At 41.0% G+C, this 27,098-nt stretch overlaps 2 protein-coding genes across 3 annotated transcripts in view; one reads left to right on the top strand and one right to left on the bottom strand.

Moving 5' to 3' along the window:
• The window catches only part of slc24a3 (solute carrier family 24 member 3), a 102,330-nt gene extending 87,833 nt beyond the window's left edge, over nucleotides 1-14,497 (top strand). Inside the window, exons 12-17 of the mRNA XM_030070548.1 lie at nucleotides 882-1,122; nucleotides 2,565-2,731; nucleotides 4,071-4,185; nucleotides 4,845-4,957; nucleotides 10,648-10,713; nucleotides 10,889-14,497. Of these exons, the coding sequence (XP_029926408.1) occupies nucleotides 882-1,122; nucleotides 2,565-2,731; nucleotides 4,071-4,185; nucleotides 4,845-4,957; nucleotides 10,648-10,713; nucleotides 10,889-11,038 (852 nt within the window). The 3' untranslated portion in view covers nucleotides 11,039-14,497. The remainder of the gene's footprint in view (nucleotides 1-881; nucleotides 1,123-2,564; nucleotides 2,732-4,070; nucleotides 4,186-4,844; nucleotides 4,958-10,647; nucleotides 10,714-10,888) is intronic.
• Nucleotides 14,498-16,670: 2,173 nt separating this feature from the next.
• The window catches only part of rin2a (Ras and Rab interactor 2a), a 51,425-nt gene continuing 40,997 nt past the window's right edge, over nucleotides 16,671-27,098 (bottom strand). For both annotated transcript variants that reach the window (XM_030070864.1, XM_030070865.1), the window contains 4 exons: nucleotides 20,894-21,202; nucleotides 20,460-20,591; nucleotides 19,584-19,747; nucleotides 16,671-18,958 (listed from right to left, as the gene is read on the bottom strand). In XM_030070864.1, coding sequence (XP_029926724.1) covers nucleotides 18,482-18,958; nucleotides 19,584-19,747; nucleotides 20,460-20,591; nucleotides 20,894-21,202 — 1,082 coding nt within the window. In that variant the 3' untranslated portion in view covers nucleotides 16,671-18,481. The remainder of the gene's footprint in view (nucleotides 18,959-19,583; nucleotides 19,748-20,459; nucleotides 20,592-20,893; nucleotides 21,203-27,098) is intronic.

The raw sequence follows: 27,098 nt of genomic DNA, 5'->3' as shown, positions 1-27,098 counted from the left end.
GAAAATGGATGTGATGCAGACAGGCATGGTCACAGCTTAAAAAACAATGTGTTTATAGTCATATATCAAGTGAAATGATGAATCTTATATGGAAATCTTACAGGTTATTAAGTTTTGCACAAGGCAACTTCCATGCAAACAGTTGCAGGTTAAGAATATATATATATATATATTTTTTGCTGTTGCTGTTTAACAAAAGAAACAAAAAGCAAGTATGATTCCAGTTCATTTTACTTCATTTTATTTGTTTTAAGTTGAAGCCTCGCTGTCATGCTGTCATATTATATAGCATTATAGTATTATATAGTATATATTAGTGTATATTTGGGCTGATTTCTGCCTTTTTTGAATGTCGGATGTCGGCTTGTTCCTGTCTGCCCTCTCGAATAGGAAACGGGTAATGCTCCAGCTCGTTATTGAAAATCCTTTCAATATTGTTTGACAGTATCTCTCATATTTTTTATCTTGCATTTTTTTAATATTCTCTTTGTTAATTTTGTTTATTAGAACATTTCATTTAAAAAAAAAAAGAGCTGTTGTTGTCGTGTGAACTTTTTAGCTCAGTAATTTTCAAATTTACAGATTGGCATCTGCATGAAATATTGGCCTCGGGCAGCTTCAGTTTATACAAGAAAACAAACAAAATGTCTGGATTCAGTGTCAAATTCTCGTTTTAGCTTTTTCTCACCGTTCAGTTTCAGTTTGGAGGCTGTGACTTCAACCAGGACGCAGTGGTCATTTTCTTTAATGTTAAATATATCTGATTTATATCATTTAAGCACCTGATAGCAGACCTAATATGAAGCAGATTGGATGACATTGTTGTATCTGTGTGTGTGCGCGTGTGTGTGTGTGTGTGTGTGCGTGCGCGCGCTCTACAGAGGCAGCGTCTCATCAACACGCGGACGTTCACCAACGGCGACTCCGAGGTTCCGGTGAAAGGAGGAAGTAGGCGGGGCATAGAGAACGGGCTGGGCGGGGCTGACAGGGGGGTCAACGGTCGCCATGACGACCGGGAGGCCGGCAACGAGACGGAGAACGAGGACAACGAGAACAACGAAAACGACGAGGAGGAAGAGGAGGAGGACGGAGAGGGGCCCTTCGTGCCCTTCCAGTGCCCAGGTATCTTCTCTTTCCATATTTCTATTTAATGCAAAACATTTATATTTTGGATTTTGTAGCTGGTAAAATGATTGTCTACTGTATGTGCATATTCATTTTTCCTAAACATTTTATTCCTTTATTCCTTCTAAAAATACTGTTTACGTCAAACCATTCTGTGATCAGAGACTTACAGTGTTTCAAGGTTGGAAATAGGTTTTATTTTTATTCATAAAAATAAACACCAGGTTTCAGAGAGTAGCTAACAAATGGCGAAACAGTTTTTTCTTAGTGAATGAAACTACTCAGTTCAAACATAATCAGAATGCCGAGGTGTCACGTGTCGTTTTCATTTTATTCTACAATTTAATAATCAGAAAAAGAGGTTCTCCATCTCAATGTCTGTTTCATTTTTTTCCCCCTATTCTGATGCAGTCCATCTGAAATTTCAGAGCTATGAAAAGAGAAATAAACTTTTTGTGCACAAATCCAACCAGAAGACACGTGCAAATCCAACCAGGCAGCTCAGAAAACACACTGAAATGGATCGTCAGGGGGGTCAAGACACAAACCGGCAAGATGAGGCGTTTACTGCCAATTTAAGGGAAATATTTATTATGAGAGGGAGTGACGTGACACTTTGAGTGAGTCAAAGGAGAAATATGATTTCAGTGTTTATCCTGGAGTCTCATTTTAACAGCAGATGCAAATATGATCCAGCTGTATCTAGACACCTTTTAATGTGTAAACGAGGATGAGATATGAATGTATATATAGATAGATGTAGATATAAGTTTTTTAAAATTTGGGACATTTATGCATCTCACCACTCTTTCAGCATTTTCAAATCTACAATTTTAGGTCAAATCGAAGTGATCTGCTAGTTACTGATTTGTCCAGAGGATGACTACAGTATTTGTGCAGGGCAGCATCTTTATTTGCGATTTGATGAAAGCCAGCATCCACTGCAACACACAGCAGCACTGATATCACAGCCGTTAGACGTTATTGAAACTGAAAGTGAGTTACATTTTGTTTTGTATTTTCCATCGCTTGATGATTTAAGGAAGGTTTTATTTGATAAGGTCACGAACCATCGCTATTGTCTACTTGAGGACTATGAAATAGTGAAAAAGTCTTTGTGAGAAGGAAGCTTTTGTATTTCTCTCTTGGAATAAGAATAAGAAGGACATTAAGAAGTAATGCGCTGCACAGGTAGTCTCATTTTGTTGGAAGGAGTTGTGTGTGCAGCACCCAGTGATGGTTTAGTATCTTAAATGTTTGCTTTCTGAAAGCCAAATGCCAGACGTCTAATTTAATATGTGTTATTGTTAGGTGTCTTTTATCCCGTGTGGGACGGGCCATGGATCTCTGGCTCCTGCCCTCCTCTCACCTCCTCGCTCTCTGGATTTTCACCCATTCTGCACACAGAATAACGCTCTGTCTTCCTGGTGTGCTTGCAGCGGGAGCCTGCAACAAGGTGAAGTGGCTGCTGGCCTGGCCTCTGTGCCTCATGCTGTACTTCACCGTCCCCAACTGCTCCACGCCTCGCTGGGAGAACTGGTTCATGCTGTCCTTCGTCACCTCCACCATGTGGATCGCTGCCTTCTCCTACGTCATGGTCTGGATGGTGAGAGAGAGCAGAGGCGTGCAAACACACAGACAGGCAGAGGGATAGGGACGCAGACCAGTGTTAATTTCGTCGGCTATTTTTCAATTTAGTTTTAGTCTTAATCTTGTGTCAAATGCCCTTATTAGTTTTAGTCATATTTAGTCAACTTGTATTCTTTTTTGTTTAGTCACAAGTATTTTAGTCTAGTTTTAGTCAATAGTCTTTTTTTAGTCTTTGACCCGCATCATGTTGGCTTTTTTTTTAAATTTAACAATATGTTAAATTATTATTATTATTTTAAAAATGTAAATTGCTTATCAAACAGAACTAACAATTCAGCTACCAATGAATGAGCAGTAGTATGCATGTGATAACATAGATTGAATATGAAAAATAAGCCGAAGTGATACCTCTTCTCTGAATAGACAAGCTAAGCCAGTGTGCTGCTGTTAGCCAGGGAAAATAGAGTGGAGTGGCAGCTCTTCGCTTTGTTACACAATCTATGTCAGTGCGCTGCTGTTTTAACTTTGTTCTCACCGCGCTGCGCTTCAGACAGCGCCACACACACACACACACACCAGCGCAGGAGAAAAAAACTAACGCGCATCCAATGAATGCACTTTTTGGATCGTAATTGTAAATCTATGACAAAAAAGTATAGACACATTTTATTAAGTTTTTATTTAATGAAGTAGATTTCGTCTCGTCTTTTTTCCACAACAAAAAATGCGCGTTAATTTCGTCACAGTCAGTGTTTAAGAGTATCGATTTCGTCTCGTCTTCGTCTCGTTTTCGTCATGACCCATCGTTGACGAATATATTTCGTCTAGTCTCGTCTGACGAAATTAACACTGACGCAGACAAAACAACCAAAACTACAGCATGAAAAAGGAGCTTCACTTTGAAGGAATTAAATCTGAATTACAGAGACAGCCACACGGGCGAGACAAGACGACAAGATTTGGGTTTCGGATTCAGAGAGTACATTATGAGAAGCAATTCACGCAACGGTTAGATCATTTTTTCACGATTTTTGCAAATTAACTCTTCATTTCTACCAGTGTTTGATGTTCCCGGTGCTCTTATACCACTTTGCATGTGAAAAAACACAAACTGTTTGGTTCAACTTCAGACTGTCAGTGTTGCCTTGTGGCTCAGCACACTAGAGTGCACACACACACACACACACACACACGTGCTTTTTTCAGCATTGTGGGTTTTAATCCGTCTTAAGCCGTCTTTCTCTCCCTGCTATCTTTCCTGTCTCCCTCAGCTGCAGTGTCTGATGGTGTTTCTAATCGTAGAAAACACCAAACGTCCAAAATGCACGCAGTAACACGCCCCTTGTCTCTCTCAGGTCACTGTGATCGGCTTCACGCTCGGCATCCCAGATGTCATCATGGGCATCACCTTCTTGGCCGCGGGCACCAGCGTCCCCGACTGCATGGCGAGCCTCATCGTGGCGCGGCAAGGTGAGCGCACACATCACACGAAATGACAGCTGGCCCGCCGGTCATATAACTCCACCTGTAAGCCCTGCAGGACCGGGGGAGTAAAAGACAGAGAGCAGGGGAGGTGACAGAGATGGAGGCGGTGGGTAAAGACCGTGGGCTTGTCATCTTTTTTGCTCGTCCTTCTTCCGTCCCTGTGGTGAGGCTGAAAATGGAGGAAGGGGGGGGGGGTCACGCCGACGGGGTCCCTCCCTGCATCCTTTCATCTGTGTTTATTCTTGTTCCCGTCATCAAATATTTAGCGGGGCTCTGTCTGTCTGAGGGCGCTCGGTGGAAGACACACACTCGCCTCCGCAGTTCAGTTTGTCGATCTCCTCTTTGTTGTCGCTGTCGCTCATTTCGTTTGTTGTTTCTTTGTGACCTCGGGCGGACGGATCGCTCCGCGGATGTCGAGCCGCACTCCGCCACTCTCGTCTGACGCGTCTGTCCCCCGACCTGTCGCTTCGTCTTTTTGCTCTCAGTCCCCTTTATGTGCCTTCCTGTCTCCTGGTTGCCTACTCACTTTTCCTTTTTATGTTTCCTTGATATCTTTGTAATCTTTCTGTTCCTCCCTCTGTACCACTCCATCTCTCTCTCTCTCCCTCTCTCTCTCTCTCTCTCTCGCTATCATTTCTGTGCAGGCATGGGAGACATGGCAGTGTCCAACTCCATAGGCAGCAATGTGTTTGACATCTTGGTGGGGCTCGGCCTCCCCTGGGCCCTGAAGACGCTGGCTATCAATTATGGCTCTTCCGTAAGTGGCACACCCCTCGGTGTACTTTAAAGGTGCAGTACGCAACATCAAGGGCTGATTGGTGTGAGGACCGTCTGGAATCAAAAACATGCGTGTAATTTGTCAAAGAGTCAAGCCGACGAGGAGAACCGTCTAGACTTAAACGTCAAATGTTGATGCTTATTCCACTTTTTTTCTCAGTTGAGTCTAAAAGGACACACACACACAATTTTGCATAGTGCACCTTTTACATGGGGACACTCAACTTGACTAATCAGACTGGTGAAGTAATCACTGATTCTTGGGAATTTGGATAAATCATGTCCCACTAAGAAAGAGTAGGTTTTTGTCACCATCGTCAGATGTCACGTCTGACGATGGTGACGACGTTTTCTGTCTGATGGTGATGACTGAAGTCTGAAAAATGCTTATGACAGTGCTCAGGATTCTTATTTTTTGTACCAAATAGTTAAATAAAGTTGTTAAGCAAGAAGCCATTGACTTGAGTGGTATAAATTTTGGAAATGTATGTTTTAATGAGGCAACTGTCACCACCGTCAGATTAGTGTCACCACCGTCAGAGGCAGTTATATTGGTTTTAAATGAATATGCTTACAATATGTTTCTTTGGTGCTGTTGAGTTATTAAAGTAATAGTCTCTTTTAATACAAAAATATGTTTTTCAAATTAAAAAAAGCATTACAGTGACGGTGTTGACAAAAAACAAAGTAGCCTAATAACTGGAAAAACGCCTATTTTATGAAAAGAATGCAAAATGAGGAGGTTGCACCGGTACATTGCTGAACAGCCAAGACCTTGGCCTATAATGATATACCTTCAGATTTTGTAATTTAACTCACTTTTTTTTTTCTCAAAATTAAAACCTGTTTTATCCAAATTCCCAAGAATCAGTGTCATGCGAAAAAGGAGAACTGACATGCTCAGCTCAGAAAGATTTTACTTTGACAGGCGCCGACCCACAAACCATCGACTATAAAAACCATCAGCAGTCACAGTTTAGGTTACAACTTGATTCTTTGCACAGCAGCAACCAAACGTGCGCTTTCAGTCCTTAGCCTTCTTTGGCATTTTTGAATTTTTATATGAACTTTTGAACATCACGCACTTTAACAACTGGTACACACAGATTTTGTTCAGTTGCGTTGTAGAAAATCACACACTTGGCAACCAGCTGGATTAGCAAAACTGAGCTGGAGCATTTCTCTTTCCATGCTTGTTACATTTATTTTGTTGCTTACATGGAGCTCAGCAGACATATACACTACTCACAAAAAGTTAGGGATATTTGGCTTTTGGGTGAAATTTATGGAAAATATAAAAAGTTCACACTACAGTGATGTTATATCATGAAAGTAGGGCATTTAAGTAGAAGCATACACTGGTGATTTCCTCATCTCAAACAATTTCTTGAAACAAAAGCCAACAACAGTGGTGGATATACCACAACAAAAAATGTCAGTGTCAATAACTTGTCATGTGCCCTTGAGCATCAATTACAGCTTGACAACGACGTCTCATGCTGTTCACAAGTCGACTTATTGTCTGCTGAGGCATGGCATCCCACTCTTCTTGAAGGGCGGCCCTCAGGACATTGAGGTTCTGGGGTACAGAGCTCCGAGCCTCTACACGGCGACTCAGCTGATCCCATAGGTTTTCTATGGGATTCAGGTCTGGAGAAAGTGCAGGCCACTCCATTTGAGGTACCCCAGTCTCCAGCAGCCGTTCCCTAATGATACGACCTCGATGAGCTGGAGCATCAAACACCTGATGTGAATTTTGCCGTTAAGCTCCTTGTTAGAGAACAGCAACTTGTGCAAAAAGGACTGAAACATTGAACAGTTGGACATGTGCATTCAAAAGTTTACAGAAGGTCCCATTAAGTTCACCTGTAAAGGTTAGAATGCATTTTAGGTTCATCCTGAAATTTCACCCGAAAGCCGAATATCCCTAACTTTTTGTGAGTAGTGTATATGTTGCAAATGGAGGTGAACGGAGAGCCACAAACAATATGAGACAGTCTGCTCTTCTGCTTCATGTCTGTTGTCTTTTGATGTGAAATCCATATTGCTTTGTCAAAGGGCATGCACACAAAACATTGTTACTGTACTTATTATCAGTGATTTTATGGTGAATTGCAAGTTGAACATCCAAAGTTTGCAAAGTAAAAGAGACACTCTCACACTGAAGTGGTTGTTGTCGTAGTTATCGCCCGTGTTTCATCTTTCATATCAGAACCGCAGATCGCTGGTTTCAGTCCGATTTATTCTCGAGTTTAAGTCTGAGTTTATTTGCAGAGTGATTAAACAAAGAGGCGGAATGATAACAAGATGAGAAATATGATAAACAGAAAGAGAAGCGATCAGTAATCTGCACAGTTGTGATAATAAAAGCACAAAACATCCCAAATATCATAAACACACACACACACACACACACACACACACAAAGAAAAAGCTAAAACATTCAACTTTCATGGATAACAGGATCTAAACGACAAGAAAATCAACTCACTGGAAAATGGAGCGGCAGTAAGTGATAAAAAAAAGAAAAAAAAAAGATGGCTGTAACAAAAGGGAGGAAAACAAACCAGAGTGAATGTGATAACTTTTTTATGACCATTATTTAACAAAAGCATAACTTCACTGCCTTGGATTTAAATTGCCTGAAGCACCGGGACAGTGAACTTTACGCAAATAAGGAGTGTGAAAAGTCGGGGCTTAGTTGTGCATTTCTTGCATCATCAGGCTGTTTTCTTGATTTGTTTTGTTCAGCCGGGCTTTAACTGCAGCTGCTGCTTGTTGGCTGGGTTTCCTGCCATCAGTCCTCCTTCAAACAAGTGAAATATGAGCTGAAGATCTGCTGATTGACGGGGCCAAAATGGTCCCGAAGTCCTTCAGTGTGCCGTATGTTTTGGGTCATCGTCCGGCTGCAAAATGAAGTGGCATCGCGTCGGCCGGCGGGCCGCTGTGCAGCTCCCCTTGCTCTCTTTGATATTTGTTAATTTTGGTTTCAGCTGTCCATAAAACCTCGTTATCCGATTCCTGTGGCTCGTCTTCTGCTTTGTTTTTGCGTCTCACGAAGGACAAACAGCCAGCAGTGTGGCCACGTGGCGTTGTGGATTCTCAATTAATTTTTGATTTCTCAGGAAGTCATTTCAGAGTTGGAGAGTTTTTCCTAGCGCTTTACTTTTTGTTTAAAATTTTGGGACGGTCATGTCATCCACCACACATCTCGTGGTTGATCTTTTCTCAGCATGTTTCCTATACAGTGGTCCCTCGTTAATCGCGGGAGTTACGTTCTAAAAATAACCCGCAATAGGCAAAATCCGCGAAGTAGTCAGCTTTATTTTTTTTACAGTTATTCTAGATGTTTTAAGGCTGTAAAACCCCTCACTACACACTTTATACACTTTTCTCAGACAGGCGTTAACATTTTCTCACTTTTCTCTCTTGTTTAAACTCTCAAAGTTCAAACCTTCGTAGAAAAATAAGTCCAGTAAAAAAAAAAAAAAAAAGCATGCAAAATTGTACTAAAAAAAATCTGCGAGACCGCGAAAGGTGAACCGCGTTATAGCGAGGGACCACTGTATTGCTGATTTGGCGATGCCAGGAGTTTTACCAGGTTCTCTGATGCTCATTTTCTTTTCCCATCATCCTCAAAGTTCCCTTTTTCCATCACAGACAGACTCAAACTCAAGTGTCACAGCTATTTTGTTCAGTACAGTACTGTACGGTGCCTAAACAATGCAACATGAAGCCGTTTGTCACAGGGCTTACTGTTACCTGAATGAGGTGGTTGAGCATAAAAAGCGTTATTCTTTTCTAACTTTAAAACAAACAAATACCCACAGCTGAGAGAGGCAACTACCTTTTTCAGTGTTTAATATATTTCATCCATAAAAACATGGAAATTGCTGAGCTCACACTCATATTGACATCACCAGTTATGAAAAGATGTATATTCCTTTTTCTTGCTCATATTTTTGATGTGACAAATGACAAATGTGACCGTTTGTTCCCGTACTTACACATGACTTAAAAACATGAGAAGATTTGATTGGATTGATTGGCGTTATGGATGCTGATAATATACTAATACTAATATAATATAATCCATTCCACTTGAGTTGTATTTTCACAATATCAATCAATCAATTTCACAATATGTCAATTCACTATTAGCTTTCACAGGAATATACCATCTAGAATGCTTCCCCCACCCCCCCCTCTCACACACACACACACACACACACACACACACACACACACATACACACAATGAGTGCCTTACCTCCTCTAGATCAAACACACATGTTTGAGGAAACTGGGAATGCGGAGGAATGCTTGCTGTGTGTGTGTGTGTGTGTGTGTGTGTGTGTGTGTGTGTGTGCGTGTGTGTGTACTGCTGACAGGCTTGGCTCTGCCAGCTGGTTCTCAGGACTGGTGAGATCTTTATTGGTACGAGCGTTTTGACAGTGAGGGGAGGCAGCGGTGACCGCGTGCACGCGCCGCCTCACAACCAGCACCTCCACTACTGCATGTGCTACTGCCGCCATTATCACCACTATTACCACTACTGCTGCTGCTACTGCTAGTACTACTGCTAGTACTACTGCTAGTACTTCTATCATCACTACTAATACCACTATTTATACAGTTTTTTACTACTACCGCTACTAATACTACTACTACTACTATTTGTCAACACCTAGTGCTGCCTTTATTGTTGCTGCTGCTGTTGCAACTATTACAACAGTTTGCACTACAACTGCTACTACTGCAGTTTTAGCGACTGCTATTACAACTACAGCTACTACTACTACTACTATTGCGACTAGTGCTATGAAAAGAAAATTGGGGATGCCGCCTTTGTTACTTACGCCCCCTAAGCCTTGGAACACACTACCTTTAGATATCAGGGAAGCCAGCTCACTACATATCTTTAAAAGAAGAAGATCTTTTCACTCTAGCCTTTAACTAGCTCCACACTGTGTTGTCTTTTATTGTTTTATTTGCATCTTTAGTTTTATTTCAAATTCCTCATCTTTAGCCTTTTCCTTTTTTTAAATTCCACCCCGTGCTGTGTTTTATTCTTTTTAATGTTTTATTTAATGTGTTTTCAAATGTTCTTCTTTTTATTGTGAAGCACTTTGAGCTGCAATTCTTGTATGAAAGGTGCTCTACAAATAAAGTTTTATTATTATTACTATTTATTACTTCTACATCAACTACTGCTGCTGCTGCTGCCACGACTCTGAGTACTCTTTGTACTATTTATTCTGTTCCCGCTGCCATTACTACTGTTGTGACTACTGCTGCTACTGCTATCACTATTCCTGCTGTTTTCAGTGCTACTATTAGTATAAAATAAGTAGAAGCTAAACTTGGTTGTTCAAACAGAGTAAAAGGACACAGCAAAGGAAATAGCATCTTAACAAGAATATAGCAAATAAACATATGCAGCCAACAGGGGGAGATGTATGAATGAAATAGATAGATCACAGCATTACGACGGTATGTAAACTAACCACAGTACAGGAAAACACTTCAGGAATGGCACAAAGAACTAAAAATATGTATTATTTGAAAGTGTACAAAGATACTGAATTTGGTATGTGGTATGAAAGAACTGAAGAATTGTTTTTGTTCTAATCTCTGTAGTCTCATATATATATACCTGTCTGCTTTCAGATCAAACTAAACAGCAAAGGCCTGATCTTCTCTGTCGGCCTCCTGCTGGGGTCGGTGTTTCTGACAGTGAGTATGCAGCATTCGGATTGCACATCTTACCAGAAATTCAACATTTTATATGAAAGGACAGTTTCTATCTCTTTCTGTTCCCACTCTTGCCATACCATCCACCTCTCTCTTTCGCTACCCGTCTCAATCCATTTATTGATCTGTCTATCTGCTCGCCTGTCTGTGTGTCCAGGTCACGGGGGTTCACCTGAACAAGTGGACGTTGGACAAGCGTCTCGGTGTGATGTGTCTCCTCCTCTACTCTGTCTTCCTGTGTTTCTCCTGCCTCATCGAGTACAACATCTTCACCTTTGTCAACCTGCCAACCTGCCGGGATGACTGAGACACGCACACAAACACACACAAAGTGTGCACGCATGTATACACGCCTTGAATACACATGTACAGTGTGCACATGTGCACACACATTGACACCAGAAGTAGTATTTGCAAGGAATTCTTGGTGTTTGTTTGAATCCACTTGGGGAACTAGATGTTTGGGGGCTGGAACTGTCTGATGGTTAAAGTGTAGTCCTTTAAATCACAGCGAAAAGCTTCAAATCACAGGAGGAACATGTTGTTTTAGTGAACCAAACAGAGTCCGAGCAGGTTAAAACCAATGCTAAGAATTATTTGCAAACTACTGTTTGACACAGATCTGATTCACACAGTTCCCCACTTCTTGTCTCGTTGCCCCGAAGGCCAGAAGAGATCTCCCGTCTATTCTTCTTCTTGTGGATATTTTAAATTGTTGGATCGATGTCCGTCTCTCTGCTCGGTGCAATATGGAGCCGCTCTGGTGTGTGCGTGTATGTTTTCAGGCCTGACCAGAGTGTGTGATTGATTTTAGGAGCAGAGATGGTGACGGCACATAGGCATGCTCAGCATCACCAACAGACTCATTTACAAGCCCCCACAGAGGACAGGACCCGGGGACAACACAGAAACTGTTTTTTTGTCAACTACTGCTTGCTTCTGACATGAGGACCTTTATTTTGAACCCCCCCCCCCCCCCCCCCCTTATATAGTATGACCGTTCTGAATTATGTTGTAATGTTTACTAGCTGCTAACCAGCGGAGAGGAAAGGCTGGTCTTTAGAACCTACTAGTTAAGAGTAATAATAATAATGACATAAGCAATGATCTTTAGTGCTGGCTTGATGATCGTGTGTGTACACAGGTGGGAAGACGCACAGGTGAGCGTCACGGTGCAGATACTGGAGACTCGGAGTGTACTTACTGTTCACAGAAAGCTAGGGCCATGAATTGAACCCTTCAGACAAAGAACAAGCCGTTTTGCAGATGAGCACTTTTTCTTTTTCCAACGCTGTTATCTTAGGCCTGGTTATTTTCTTATGATGTAATTTGTTAATCAATGAGCGTCGACGGTGGAAGTTTCCAAGCAGTCTCGCACAGGTACACCTCTTCATCTGAAGTGTTCAATTTTTCTGGGTCATGTTACAAGTTCAGGAAAAAAAACCCAGGCCACCAACCCCCCACCCCCCACCCCCACCCACTCCCACTCAGATACAGGGCATTACACACACATTTTTCTAAATAGTATCACAGCTGTAGCTACTATGTTTTGTATTGAAAAATAATTAGCTTTATGGAGTTTTTTTTTTTTTTTTTTTTTTTTGGTTTCCTTCTGTAAATAGTATGCCTCTGTAAATACATCCACATACCCTATTTATTATTTATTCACATACGCACATTCGTCTTCTGGAGGTCATAAACAAGCTGGAACAGACTGGGCAGGTTTACTTACACACCCAGGGTGCATTGTGGTACCAACGTTTAAGCTGCGGCGTTTTGTTGAACTGCGCCCGGGTGAGAAACATATTTTTAGATGATAATTTCCCACTTCTGTTTAAAAACAAAAAAAAAAAAAAAAGGAAAAAAAAGCACAGTTTCCGAAGTTACTTCTCTTGTTGATTTTATTAATGACTTGCTTTAGATGCATAGCTTCTGAAATACACGTGGATACAAGTTATGTTAAATATATCACTAAAATTGCACTGAGGAGCTTAAAGTGGCTCCACAAGGAGAGAGGGGGTAACTGTTCCTCCCTCCGTCTGAGTCCTCAAAATGCATGCTGATTATAAGGGTAATGTCCTTGTAAAATGAAGCAGGTTTGTAGGGAAACATAATGTCAAAATCAACTGTTCCAAGGAGCAGATGATCGATGTTTTTTGGATCATTGTGGACGCTGTGTTGGGGAAACGGAGATCGCGTGTTCTCTGCTGCCACCTAGAGGCTGCTGTAAAGACCAACGCAAAATACTGGACTGCTGCTTTTTGTCTCTTTTGCCAAGACACAAACCAAAATCAGCACAAAACTACGACGGCATTATTTGAAACAACGGATGGACAAGGTGTCCCCTCTTCGGTGGACGGACTTCCTGCTTCATTCCTCAGTGGTCTCAGAGCAGAGGGGACTTGCTAGTCTGCGGTTCGAGCACTCCAGCTGGTGTTGTTAATATCGTAAAAGTAGTTTAAGATGCAAATATAAAGCATCAGGACTTTTCTCCCAGCCCCAATATTTTAAGGTTGGGATTTCAACATTATTTTTATCCAGATGTTATTTGTATTTTGTAATGCATAATGTTTAGATTTGTCCAAATATGGTAGTTTTGTGGTACATAAATGTTCCTACTAGTTTTTAGAGTGTATACAATGTCGTTTGTGAACCCTTAGGGGGATTTTATTCCACGTTGGAGTCGAGGCATGCCAGCCAGCGAAGCACCTTGCATCTCTGTCACGCTCTTTTTCAGTGCTCGATGCTGAATAACCACACCGAGAAAAACACAAACATTTATCTGTCAAAAACCTGTTGATTTTCAGACAGTATCCATCAAAATGTCAGTTTTTCCTCTAGAAAGGTTCCTTATGAATCAAAGTGCCCTACCCATTTTTCTCACTGAGAAAAACCAAATGTTCAAACAGGCTAAATCTGATTTGTTTCTTGTACATTGTTAATTTATTGACCAGTGGTACACAATGTCAAAGACAGAAGTTGCTCTGATAAGAAATATTTGTCTTTAGAATGTAAAAAGTATTATTGTTGCTCTTGTTTATACTATATCCTATATATTTATTTATTTCAGAGACACAGGCCGAGTACAACTCTGTGCTATCACCGGAAAACAGGGTTTCAATGTGTTTTAATCATATGTAATGCAATAATTATGAGCTTACAAATGTAAATACGCCGCTTTAATGAACAAAGACAAATTTATAATAGCAGAGTTTAAAAAAAAAAAAAAAAAGTATTGAACTTGTACATTATGTCTGTCGTTCTGTGGCACTGTAACGGCTTGTCATCCATTTTGAAATTATTTATAACGGTACTATATAAACACAACCAAAACAGGACTGTTACCTAACTTATGCCAAGCCCTTCGTCTCTGAGCATCGTTTGTTCAGCTTGTTTGGCCAGTTTTACATCACCACCACTTCTTCTGTACAGCAACAACAGGAAGACCATTATCGAATTCTTAGTAACTGAAACTTTCAAATAATTATCACGTCATCAATAATCTCTTATCCTGTAGATAATCTTTTAATCATATAGATTCTGATCATTCTGTTTGCCTAAAAGGGTACCTTGACATCTTTAATTTTATCATATTTGAGTAAAAATGTTACTGCATTGCATACTGCACTTCTGTTAACCGACACACTTGTAAGGATACTTAGTACTCCTGATTTAACCAAGCTAACTCAACTGCGTTATCATTTACAGGGTGGCTAAACTTTTTGTCAACAATGTGAGAAACTGCCTACTGAAGAAAAAAAAAAAATCAATTCTCAGACATTTTTGGGGCATCGACATTCAATGTATTGAAGCAACAGCAGAAGTATTATCAGTATCTTTATAATGAAATGGGCTTTGTTTTGTATCATATATGGTGGAAAATATCTGTATCACTCATCTAACCAGAGAACTGATGCTACAGATGACTTGGTTCAATACATTCTGTGCTGCTATTCATGACATGGAGCTAACATCTACAAGCGGGGCTCCGTGTTTTTGAAACTAACCAAACTATCACCAAGATGCTCACATTTGCAAATGCGACGTCTTGTAGGAGACATTTCTAAATAATTTGTGATATTCACATGGGTGATATATTGCTGATGTACATATGTATATAAATAGGTGTAAATGTATTTATATATTTTTGTCTCAATCTGTATATCTGTTGAATATATTTTCATAGATCCTAGGTATCCCTCGTACTCCCCTTTGTTTTGTTGTGTTTGAGGCCTCTGAAGCTACGCGCTCACCCTTGTCCTTCGTTTACTCGCATGGAGATATTTTAATATAATAAATTATTTATGGTAAATCTTAATGTTCTTTGAGATGAAATTCTGATGACTTTTAAGATGGCACTGGATTTTGTTTGAACTGGATATCCTAGATGACTGCATGCTGTTGCTGGTATAGGATATAAGATATGAGAATGAGGGTGTTTGCAGACGATATGTTTCTCTACGTATCTGAGCTGCACCTCTTCCTGCACAGGGAGCTTTTCAGCTGAATGGTTTACTTTGTGTTTAGATGTTTCAGATGTAATTTTAGAAATCATTTTGCTACCTGAGCATTAATAAAGTTGACTTTGCTTAAGGTAACAGAATCCTTGTTTTGACTTTTTTGCATGCAATGGACCAAACTTTGATCAGTTGTTTTAAATAACTTTTTTATAATAATGGCAGCACCATCATACACATACAGTACAGATACACACTGAACAATGGTTCAAATTTTTTGTTTGTTTGGTTGGGTTTTTTCTGATATTAAAAAAAAATATATGCTTTATTGAATTTCTTTAACACAAGAAAAAATATTTTTACTATTTTATGGAATATGCTAAGGCTGCTAAAACTGTCACATGAGGGCTAGAGGAATTTTAAAAAAGACTTTAACTTTACAAAGTTCAAAGGAGATGTTTGTATTTTACCCTTTCTAATGCAAATAGAAGGTGAGAAACTCAACTTCAGCCTTTGGAACAGGAACTACGTCACACTTTATCAAATTAAAAATGAAATTCAAGTTCTGTCAACTGGAGAATTTATTTCTCAAATATTCTGCAAATCCATGCCCATATCAGCTTGCAGACCAGTGTACCACCTGCAGATAGCTCCTGAAGATACCAGCTTTGAAATTAACAATCAAACTCACATGATATGTAGATGCCAAGTGTGACAAACATTAGTCATAAAATGTTTATCTGTGAAGTACCTTTACTGAAACCAAGACAATATTGGTGTTTTCATCAGAACAGGATGAAGAGGCTAACACTGGCCTGCAGTTCACAAACTGTGTTTGAGCTCAGAGTGGAGCGCCATCTTTCTGTCAGAACAGACATCTGCCTGCAGGTGAAGATTTTCTACTGTACCGAACCTTTGATAACCTGCAAAGGACCGACGACAAATGGATTCATTTTCAAACACATGGTGAAGATTGTTTAAATACGATTCACCTCTGTACCATCACACAGTTTTGACTATTTAAACGATGCCTCAAAGCCTCTAACATTTGGAACCGAAAAGAGTGGTTTTAGGTTAAGGTTTTGCATATTATTCTATTTTATTATATCTATTGGATTTTTTTTAACCTGCAATACTACAGAAATAGTTGAAACAGCTTTTAATTTGAATATATAGAGCTCATTTTTGCCCAAAATGTCATGTCTATAAAATAGGAAAACTTCAGTCAGTTATAATTCTTTAATTATTTCCTTAGCCATTATTCAATGTTGGAGCCATGCTGTGCATGTAAAAGGATTCATATGGAAGACTAAATCAAAGAAATGTAAATGTGAGGCGTTACCACCATCTGGTGGTGAAAGTCATCCTCACACCATAACCTGATGGAAGGAGTCCATGTAATTAAAGTAAAGCATGTGTCCATAACTCACTGTGATATACAGCAGGACTGAAATATAAACACAAGTCATTCAGATGTAGTTTTATTGCCAAAGTTTATTAAGTGCAAAAGAATATTTATATCATTCAATGACAAATATAGAAGAAGTAAGACCTGTCTCATGGATGCAAACATTTTGACTCTGTAATGAAAGTCAAGCCATGGGAGAAGCCATCTGTGAAAAATCCCCGCACAGATACATATAAATACTCATTTTGCATAATCAAAATATTTAGGTTACCAATAACATGGCAGTACAAGTCAATTCAAAATTAACACCTACAAATATTCACTTAGCCCACAGTGATAAGTATGGTGAGCTAAACATACAGGTGTATACATAGTGTCTCTAACAGAAATGCTACTGAATTGCCATAAAAAAACAACAACACAACAACAACTCTTGGGTTTCTTTCAGCCACGTTTCTTCAATCACTTTTCTGTTACCACTCTGCGAATAAAACTTCACACTTACATTTCCAGTCAATGTAAAATGGCAGTGGAGTCTTAAAGTTCAATGGAGTTAGAAAACGTACAGCACGTCAGCTGGACTGTGGAAACATTACCAAGAATTTCAACAGGTACATTTGGACTGACTCCTCAGCACTGACGTGGCTGACCCACCTCGTTCTGATCTGTCACCTCCTCGTCCGTCTCACTGTATCCTTGTGCACATTCCCTCTTTCCAAATATCTCCCTCCTTCACAAGAGCCGTAGTACACACTGTGTGTTACTTCAGACCAGCTTAGAAGTCCACACATGCTTTTTTTTTATTTTTATTTTTATTTTTATTTTTTTAAATAACTGGCCAACTTTCTTTTCATCAGGATAAAAACTTTACGATGTGTCAGTAGTACAGCATTTCATGACCTTGTCAAAATTGTAACGTGGCAGCCACATGGATCCAGTTGCTCCTCGGTCATGTCATGATTTTTTTTTGCGATCACGTCAATCAGAATGGGAAAAGATGCCTGCTAGCAATCAATATGTATGAGGGTGTTAAGGTATCTGTCATATCTCCAGGATAATCAGTAAAATATATAAATGAACATTACCTTTTTCAACACCGGCAGACATGCCTGTTTCTAACATTACACGTAAACAAAGAAACTACATGCAGTAATATAATATTTAACCATTTTTTAAAAATACAAATAGCAAATAATACAGTTTACCAGCAACTGCAACAAGTAAATTGTAGCTCCTATCACCTAGATAAAGTATCTGTTGTAAATTTTACTGTGATGGATCTATGATTAGTCTCTTAAATGCATCTGAAATCTGATTTCCCTCTACGTACCTTAAGAGTAACAATAACAGCAGACCCTGAATCTGCACCCAAAGCACCAGCATTAAGGGAGGACAGCAAGCAGATAAAAAGTCCAATTTGTGGTTTGTAATAACATTTGACAATGCTTCCAACATTTCTACCCGAGGGAGGTAAGGTTTTTAGAGATGCATTCACCAGTGCGTCTCTCGTGCCAAATCAAACGGAGCCATGGAGTTAGAACAAAACAAAACAAAACAAAACATAACTCCATCTGTCTCATTTCCTTCCTTCCTTTCTTGTTTTCCTCTTTCGCTCTGGTCTCTCAGACAAAACTTTCCGCCAAGGGGATGTTGACCGAGACAGAAGTGTCATCCAAAAGGGGAAGTCAGGCTTTGTAAAGACTGGCACGGCATGACATTTTGCCCAGTTGGACCCCACACAGTCCATCTCTTTTCAGGATGCCAGGCCACTGCCAGCCCGTTCAGGCCTTCGAAAACCATATCTGTTACAGATAATGGGAGATCCTGTCAGAGCTGGGATACAAAGACCCCGTTCAAACTTCCAGTTAACCCCTCCCCACTAGAGTCAGATAGAGATGGAGTTGCCGTTGAGGTGGCTGGGTGGTAGGCTGAGGCTCAGAGTGGGGCTCAGGCCCAAACTGAGGCTAGGCTGCGGGGTGGGGACCGATGTGGCTGTGCTGAGGTCGCTAAGGTTGGTCTCTGGGTCAGAGGTCACAGTGAGGTTGTTGAGGTTGGGTGTGGGATTGAGAGGAGCTGACGACAGAGTATTATGGTTGGCCACTCGCCGGAAGACAAAGTGGAAGGTGGCGGCTTGCGGTCGGCTGTGGAGCTCGGCTTTGATTTTCTGAGGGTGGGTGTCGGGCGCCAGCTGTTGGCTGGTGCCCTCAGTCAGCAGGAACAAGCCGTAATTCTCTGGGTCTGACACTTTAAACTTATGGGCACACAGCTGGCACACCTCCTCGACGGTGGCATAGGGTCGGACCTGCAGGGTCTTGGCGGTACAGCCGCTGTCCAGCTCCTGCAGCGCCACCCGGAGATAGTTCTGAAGGTTGGACAGAAAACACAGATTGAGCATACGGTGTTTGACCTGCTGGCACTGCTAAAATTAAAGTCTGCATCTTAGCAATAACAACAATCCTTCTATATGTAACACTTTTCAAAGCATAGTTGCAAAGTGCTTTACAAAACTGAAAAATGTGAATTCAAAAGCAAAAGCCGTAAAAGGGAGGTCAAACACAGTTAATACAAAAAGAAAAACAACACAAATCTAGAAGGTTTAACCAATTAAAATTTAATTAAGAACTGATTTAAAAGATGACGCTGATACAGAAAGCTTCCCTAGAAACTTGGGCTGCAATCCAGTTCACATCACATTAATCAGTCATGGATACATGTGGTAGCTTCTTACCACATGTATCCATGACTTAAAAATGATAAGTAAAATCTTAAATTAAATTCTGAAACTAAGATGTAATCAGTAATGTGAAGATGTAAATATCAGGGTGATATGATCTTGTCTTTGGTTTTATAAAGCATATTGACTGATACGCATTAAAGCTTGAGAATGTGTGACTATGCATGCATAATGGGTCTGAGAGAAGATCATTTTAACCACAAAAAAAAATTCTCCGGTACAAAAGTGGATGTGTTTTAGAGTGTGTGTTTACCTGAAAGTCGTCCACTGAGGGTGCCGAGCGCTGGGTGGTGCGGCGGCGGTGCCACTGGTGCAGCGTGTTCCTGGTTTCAGAGCTCAGCACCCGAGCTGCCTGCTCCTCCTGGAAGTTCCTGATCAGGGACATCGCTCCGTAGGCGCTGGTCAGGTAGTAGCCACCTGGACGGAAACACACAGGCCAGACGGTTGGTTGTAGACAAAAAGAGACAAATGTTTAAGACCACAGAGAGGGTCAGTAGCCATTTAGCCACTGAGTGGTTTTGGTACCTCACAATTAATAGTAGTAGTGGTACTGGCTAATCAAAACAGATACCTATGTGGACAAAGCTGGCCAATATTCATGAAGTGATTGTGAATGGCCACTAGGGGGAGATTTAAGAGGCTTGTTCTTTTACAAGGCCTTTGATTTTTAACTGACCTGCAGAAATTTGTATTAATATCTACATTTAATCACTGTTTTACATTAGAAACACAAAACTGCTGTTGCTGCTGTGTTATTCAAGGCTTATTATAGCACTTTACACATTAACTATAGCAAGAGGGGATTATTTGACAGCTATGTCTCTGCAACATCATGCATGGCAAAAATAGACAAATCCCCAAATGGACATCTTGTTTCATTCATTTGCTGAATAATGCAGAAGAGTAATTAGCACATAGAGAAAGACAAGGCTAAAGATACAGCTAAGAGGGACAGCAGCTATCAACTTGCTCTCTTGGCAGTACAGTGTGCATCTATGGCAAGTTTCTGCTTCATTTAGTTCCAGGAGAGAAGCCAAAAGGAAAGAGCAAAATACTCTGTGACTAAAACTAAATTTGCCTTGATGTTTATTTCTTGCTCAGCCTTCACAGAGGGCTGAATCAAACCCACCTTCTCCGCTCAGCAGGGAGGGGTCGAGCAGCTCCATCATGTAGAGGATCTCGTTGTCCAGCTGAGGCATGTCACACTGGGCCAACACGTAGGTAAGCACGGGGAGGAAGTCATCGGCACCATACAGACGACCTGGGCGGCAGACACACCGGGGTTTAGTTTGAGGCTCTTAATGTGCATGTCAAGGTCAGACATTACAACAGGACACCCCTTTGTGTGTGTGTGTATCAGAGTCAGAATGTGGGAGGTAATCTCTGTAGATGATAGATGTAGATGATTATTCTTTATGATGACAAGTACAGGAAATTGGAAGACAGCTGGAAAGACAGTTTGGAACAGGTACTGGAACTGGTATTTTTTTTTTTTTTTTTTTAATCCTTTTTAAATTTTCGTGCAGTTTGCAAATGTGCCAGATGTTTTTTACTGAGCTCTACCTGAGTTGTCCTCCATGATGGTGTAGATGAGCTTGCAGACTCTCAGCAGCATGGTGACCTTCTTCTCCGGGGAGTACAGTTTCATCATGGTGTGGAACTTGTGCCTGATCTTCTCTATGGCCACGGGGTCCGGCGGCAGGGCGTCGGCCACGCCCATCTCCTGGGGCTGCCGGGCCTTAGCCAATGACAGGTTCTCCTTCAGCTCCTGCCAGGCTCCGCTGCGCACCTGGAACTCCTGCAGGGCGGCGCTGATCACGGCTTTGAGCGGCTTCAGGACGCACTTGTGCATGGCCTTCTCCAGGACTTGGTCTGGGTGAAGGAGGAGAGAGCAGAGACTATTACATATAATATAAAATCACATATAATATTACATTTTTTTGTTGTGTCTCACTCCATAATTTACAGCTGACCTCTTTCCCCCTCTAGCTGTGGAATCACACTGTATTTGGTAGGTGGTACCTTTTCATATTTGTGTAAATGTGTGTCACTGCTTGTGTGTATGCATGTGTGCGAGTATGTATATGTATATAAGTATATAAGCCGCTTATACAAACAGCTTCTTCCCTCAGGCTGTGAGACTACTTAATGCACCATCTGCACTCCTCCATGCTTAATAATTCTATTTTTTACACAATCAATTAATCAATCAAGAGGGAACCACATTTTAATTTCACTATACAACCTGTTGTATAATGACAAATAAACTTTCTTGTATCCTTGTATCCTTGTCACAAATTATTATAACTAAAATTGTTATCAAAGTTTATGTGTCAAGTACTTTATGTTTTTTTTGTTGATTACCTAAATAGCCCTTTAAATAAAACATAATTCCCCCCACCCCCACTTATACATCCAGTATTCGTATTACGCGACAATGGAAGAATATGCAAATCACCATAAAATCTCACTGATGGATCTAAAACTGGAAAGAAATATTAATTTGTGTTGTTAATTGGTGTTTTAATGGCTTTATATTATTTCTAAGTACAGATTTTTGTTATTTATAACCAATGCGTTACAAAGTGTGTACAGGACACTGAAAATATATCATCATGTCAATTTCATCTTTACCCAGTAGTGCCCATTACATTAGGAACACTCATTAAATATGAAGCAAAAAAAAATGATGTTAATCATTTATTTAAAAGCGTTAAACATTGGCTGGGGTCAAATTGACCCCAAACATAATGGGAGGGATATACTATGGATTTTTACTCTTTCAGTGAATACAATGTTTTTGAAATTGCTCTATTTCTATTTTTGTAAACTGGTATATAATTTCAAGTCAACCTCACCCAGCCCACGTTGATTATTACAGTTTTTTCTTTCTGAATGTGTATGCATAAATATTAAAATGAAAGTGCATTTTAGCTAAAAGGGGCAGCATCAATGATAGATTACGACAGCATTCAGCTCCATTCACAAAGCATTTCATGTGCATTTATTCATGTATCACCTTGTCCATCGGGCCATACTTCCAGAAACCTGAGAAGCCTCAGTGCTGAGTCACCATGAAAGGGCATCACATGCACATAGTGTGAATTTTAGCATTAATATTTTATTTCTAATGTAGCCTCCTTGACATTGACTTTGAACCTTTAGTTCTGTATAAGCAGCTGTGAGGTCTGCGTTTGTGTCGGTCTGTGTGCTGAGGTCATTAAATATCACAGAGCAAACATCATGCCCGGGTTAATACTTCACTCCTTATCGCCTCTGTTGGACACAAAGTGTGACGTGCATAACTGGGTACAGACCCTCCGACTTCCCGGAGACGATCAAGGTCAAAGAATGTCCTGTTTGAGTCGCAACCTCCAGAGGAAAACAAATCACGGGCCGACACAGGAGGAGCCATCTGAAGCGGGCCGGGGAAGAAATGTGTTTACAGTCTTGATCCCGTGTACATCTGTGTCAGAGAAACTGGAATGTTGTTGTTGTTGCCTGACCTGAATTATTCATGCGGCTCGGAGTGCAAACAGCTGGGAGTTTATCCACAGCGCGACACAGCGTCGACTTTTAACAAGCTCAGCTCGTGCAGCCTGACTAACGCAAACCATGATATCACAATACAGACAGGATGGATGCCGAGGGGGAGGCCAAACCACACCACTGCTGAATAAGGACTGTGTTTCCATGGCGTGTGTGTGTGTGTGTGTGTGTGTGTGTTTGTTGCTGACGGTGCTCCAGAATGGGGTGAAGTCAGCAGGTTTTTGGCTGAGCGGATCTGCAGATGAGGATTTGACTTTCCACCCAGGCCAGATCACATCCAGCAGCTGTCATATGCATAAGTCAGTCTTTTCTACTTTTTCCTTCTCATCATTCCTCTCTTTCTCTCTCTCACACATTAATCTCCACACCTGCAATTCTTCAATCCCTCCCTCCGTCCGTCCCACACTTGTCATGATGAAAAAACTTCCCCACACCCGCATTACTCCTCCTTCCTGGAACCTGAAGGTGAACTGATATCCAGGTGAATGGCGCTCGCGTCAGGCTCTCACAGACAACACCGCCCTCACTTCCTCATTCTGTACCGGAAGACCCGCCGCGATGCCGATCAGGAGGAGAGCTGCCAGCAAGAACCGCGTCCTACCGGCCCGTCTCGTTTAGCAGGCGCTACGATATTCAGGGGATTTTATTTTCTAGTGTTTTACTGGCAGCACTCAGATTATCAAGTTGTTTAGCCGACACTTGTGGTGATTTTCCAAGAACAGCATTGCCGAGATATGAATCCTTCCTGTATGTACCACCTCCATTCATTTCTAGAGGGAGATGCCCATCTACCTGCTATTTTAAGTTCCTGCTCACATCCCAGTGCATGACCACGTGTACCTTCCGGGCTGAGATGCGGAAACACCCGTGGAAGAAGCAAGAAGTGATGCGGCAGTAACGCTCAAATGCGGACATGGTTATTAAACTCACTTAGATGTGTTTTATGGAAATTACCAGCATGTTGGACATCATCATCACTGATATCTGTATATCTATCTGTATATTTCATTTTCCATATTTATTATTTCATCGGTATATCTTCTTACATTTCTTACATTTCAACACTTAAACACCTCATATTCTTAGGCTACTTTATTGTATATACTTAGCCCTCATTGTCTTTAGAGTATATATTTTGCATATTTAGTCTCTATTGTATATACTTTTAATTTTAATGGTAATTTTTTTTGTTTGTTTGTTTTTTGTTTTTATGTTTTTATTGATGATGCTGCTGTAATGTGTGAATTTCCCAGTTTGGGATCAATAAAGTATACCTATCTATCTATCTATCTATCTATCTATCTATCTATCTATCTATCTATATTTTTCTCCTTTTGCCATAAATGCTCATCCCTACACTTTTACTTTTTAGTGCCAAACCATTCTTTTCTTCCCTGTACTCCCCGTTTTTTTTTTTATAAATTTTTTTTTTCTGTTCTTGTTTTATCAGTCAGTACAGAGGAGACATGACAGATGAGGCAGACTAGTGAATGATGTGACAAAAGGTCATACCTTGATTTTGAACCTCTATACATGTGTGTAGATGCTGTACACCTTTGCCTGCTGATATCCCTTTTCTACCTGTTTTCTGGCTCTTCCCGCCTGAACTCGTGCCTCTCCGTGAGCGCCGTAATAACTCGGCTCCCTGCGGTTCTGCTAAAGTGATTAAAAACAGGGAATGCGGTGCCAGCATTCCAGACGCTGGGCCTGAAGTTAGGCAGCCCATGCACCTCTAATGGGGTGATGTTTCCAGGTTTACACACATGAACTGACATGTGCGTGCACACACACACACACACACACGCAAAACTCCCCAAATGACTGCTGTGTCTCTTCCAGACCTTTAAAAGTCCCCGGCCTGTGTATTTGCTCATAACACATGTTTTCCACACTTCTGAGGAATGGCGAAGGTTGAACGTGGAACCCTCTGAACTTTTTCCATGTGATTCTTTCAGTGTGTGTGTTTGAGAGTGTGTGTGTGTGTGTGTGTGCACGTGGTAACACGGGAAGACAGACTGTGGTAAGACACTGAGGAGTCAGACTACTCAAGACAGACTTATCAGCCAAGGACAGTCAAGAAAGGCAACATCACTTCCTGCTCGATATAAACATCCTCTGGCCAAAACATCCCCTCCGTCTCAAACACTCGAAACAAACATTTGTCAAAGAGTGTGTGCACGCCAAGAGCTTCATGAAAAATGCTACATTCAAGATGTAACGCTCACATTCATTTTTTTTTTTTTCCACATTTTGTCTCCATCTTTGTTGCTAAGCTGGTGTTTCTGCACTGTACCTGTCAATCAAACAGTGTAGGTGGGCCATCTTTCTGCTTAGATTTTCCGACAAACACAAAGCAATGAATATCCAGGTAATACACTGCAAAAAGTCAAAATCTTACCAAGATTATTTGTCTTATTTCAAGTAAAAATGTCTTATTTCTAGTCAAAATATCTCATTACACTTAAAATAAGACATGATCAGCACAGAAATAACTTGTTTTTAGACAATTTTCACTTGTTTCAAGTGAAAATTTACAAGCAAATTTTTACTTGTGACACAAGTGAACAAGTAAAAATTTGCTTGTTCCATTAGCAGAATTTGTTTCTTGTTTCAAGCAAATTTTAACTTGTTTCAAGTAAATTTTCACTTGAAACAGGTGAAAATTGTCTAAAAACAAGTTATTTCTGAGGTGATCATGTCTTATTTTAAGTGTAATGAGATATTTTGACTAGAAATAAGACATTTTTACTTGAAATAAGACAAATAATCTTGGTAAGATTTTGACTTTTTGCAGTGTAGTTTTACTAAGTTTCAGTTATAATAGCCTGCGCTTGCCTGCCTCAATTTCTGCATCACAAGCTCAGTGCATCCCTACAGCATTTGCTACATCAGTTTCAGATTCATTGATTGTTGAATTAAATCTTTATTTTTCTTAGCGCTTTCTTTGTTAGTATACGGTGCCTCCTTCGGTTTCTGGCTTGATTCCCTTTGCACGCGCTGACATCACCAGCTGGGGATTCTGCTTTTGTCTCGTCTCTGTCAAGTATCAGCTGGGAACGGTGGTTTGACAGTCTGGACGTGGCATTTACGCGTTTTGTTTGGGGTTTAAGAACAGTGTTTTGTCCTGAGCCTTCAGTGCACGCAGTAATTCATTCTCGTCAACTTTCACTGATACTAGAAACTAAATCAGCACAGCCACAATACATTTTACACACACACACACACACACACACACACAGAGCCAACCAGACAATGTGCCTCTATCTCTTTGGTCTAAAAATAGCCTTGTGTAATCTGGAGGGAAGGTGCGTCCATCCACCCTGTCAACCCGCTGAGGATCTCAACTGATACGTTCAGGGCTGTTTACTTCCTGGTAGGATGATAAAGTCCTTCAAAATTTCCCTCCGGCTAAAAAAAAAAAACCCTGCAGGCCAAATACCTGTCACGAAACCTTGAAAGAACCTCAGGCAGCCTCAGGCTCGGGGGCTGGGGCTCGAACCTGGGCCGCCCCTGTTCGCTGGTGCAGGACGGGCCATTTACTCAACTGTGTCTCTGAAACGTCTGCGATCAGGGAAAAGTTACCACCAAGGATTTTGTGTGCACACGCCAGCAGTCAGGATGGCAAAGTGGTTGAAGCTGCCAGGGTTTCTGGTCCCGGGCAGGACGGAGGTGGGGGTTCAAATTCCACCTCTGATAAGCAGTTTTGGTGCTCGTTTAGTTTGTGGTTTCTACACTATCTCAGACTTTTCAGACAAACTATTATATCCACTGTTTGGAATGTAAACATGTGGTCGTTGTAGTGTAAAAGTGAACTAAAGTTGCTAGCTGAAGCATAAAGAGACAACCTGCTGCTGGTGTCTGAACATGAAAAAAAAAAAAAAAAAACAAGAACAGGGACTGGGTGGATGAATTTGTCCAACTTTTGCCAGCCGTGGTCGACTCGGGAGCTTCCTCTCAAAACGTACAGACATCTCTTAGTGCTAACAGGAAAGACATTTCAAACATCCACAGAAGACACACGCACTCACATCTTCTTTTGAGCTGTTCTGTCCCAAATTCTGTTCGTCCTGACAACCAAATGACAACTACAGAGGTTTTCCATGCCGTGCTGGGAGTTGTTTTCCACGGGACGCTGAAGCTTTCGACGCAGAATCCTCTGCGAGTCTCGTGGGCAGAGAGACAAGAGGCATGAGATGTAAACAGAGCTTCACGACATCCT

Source organism: Myripristis murdjan, chromosome 15 (assembly GCF_902150065.1).
Source record: "Myripristis murdjan chromosome 15, fMyrMur1.1, whole genome shotgun sequence".
Taxonomy (NCBI): Eukaryota; Metazoa; Chordata; class Actinopteri; order Holocentriformes; family Holocentridae; genus Myripristis; species Myripristis murdjan.
This window is presented reverse-complemented; position numbering and strand designations above follow the sequence as displayed.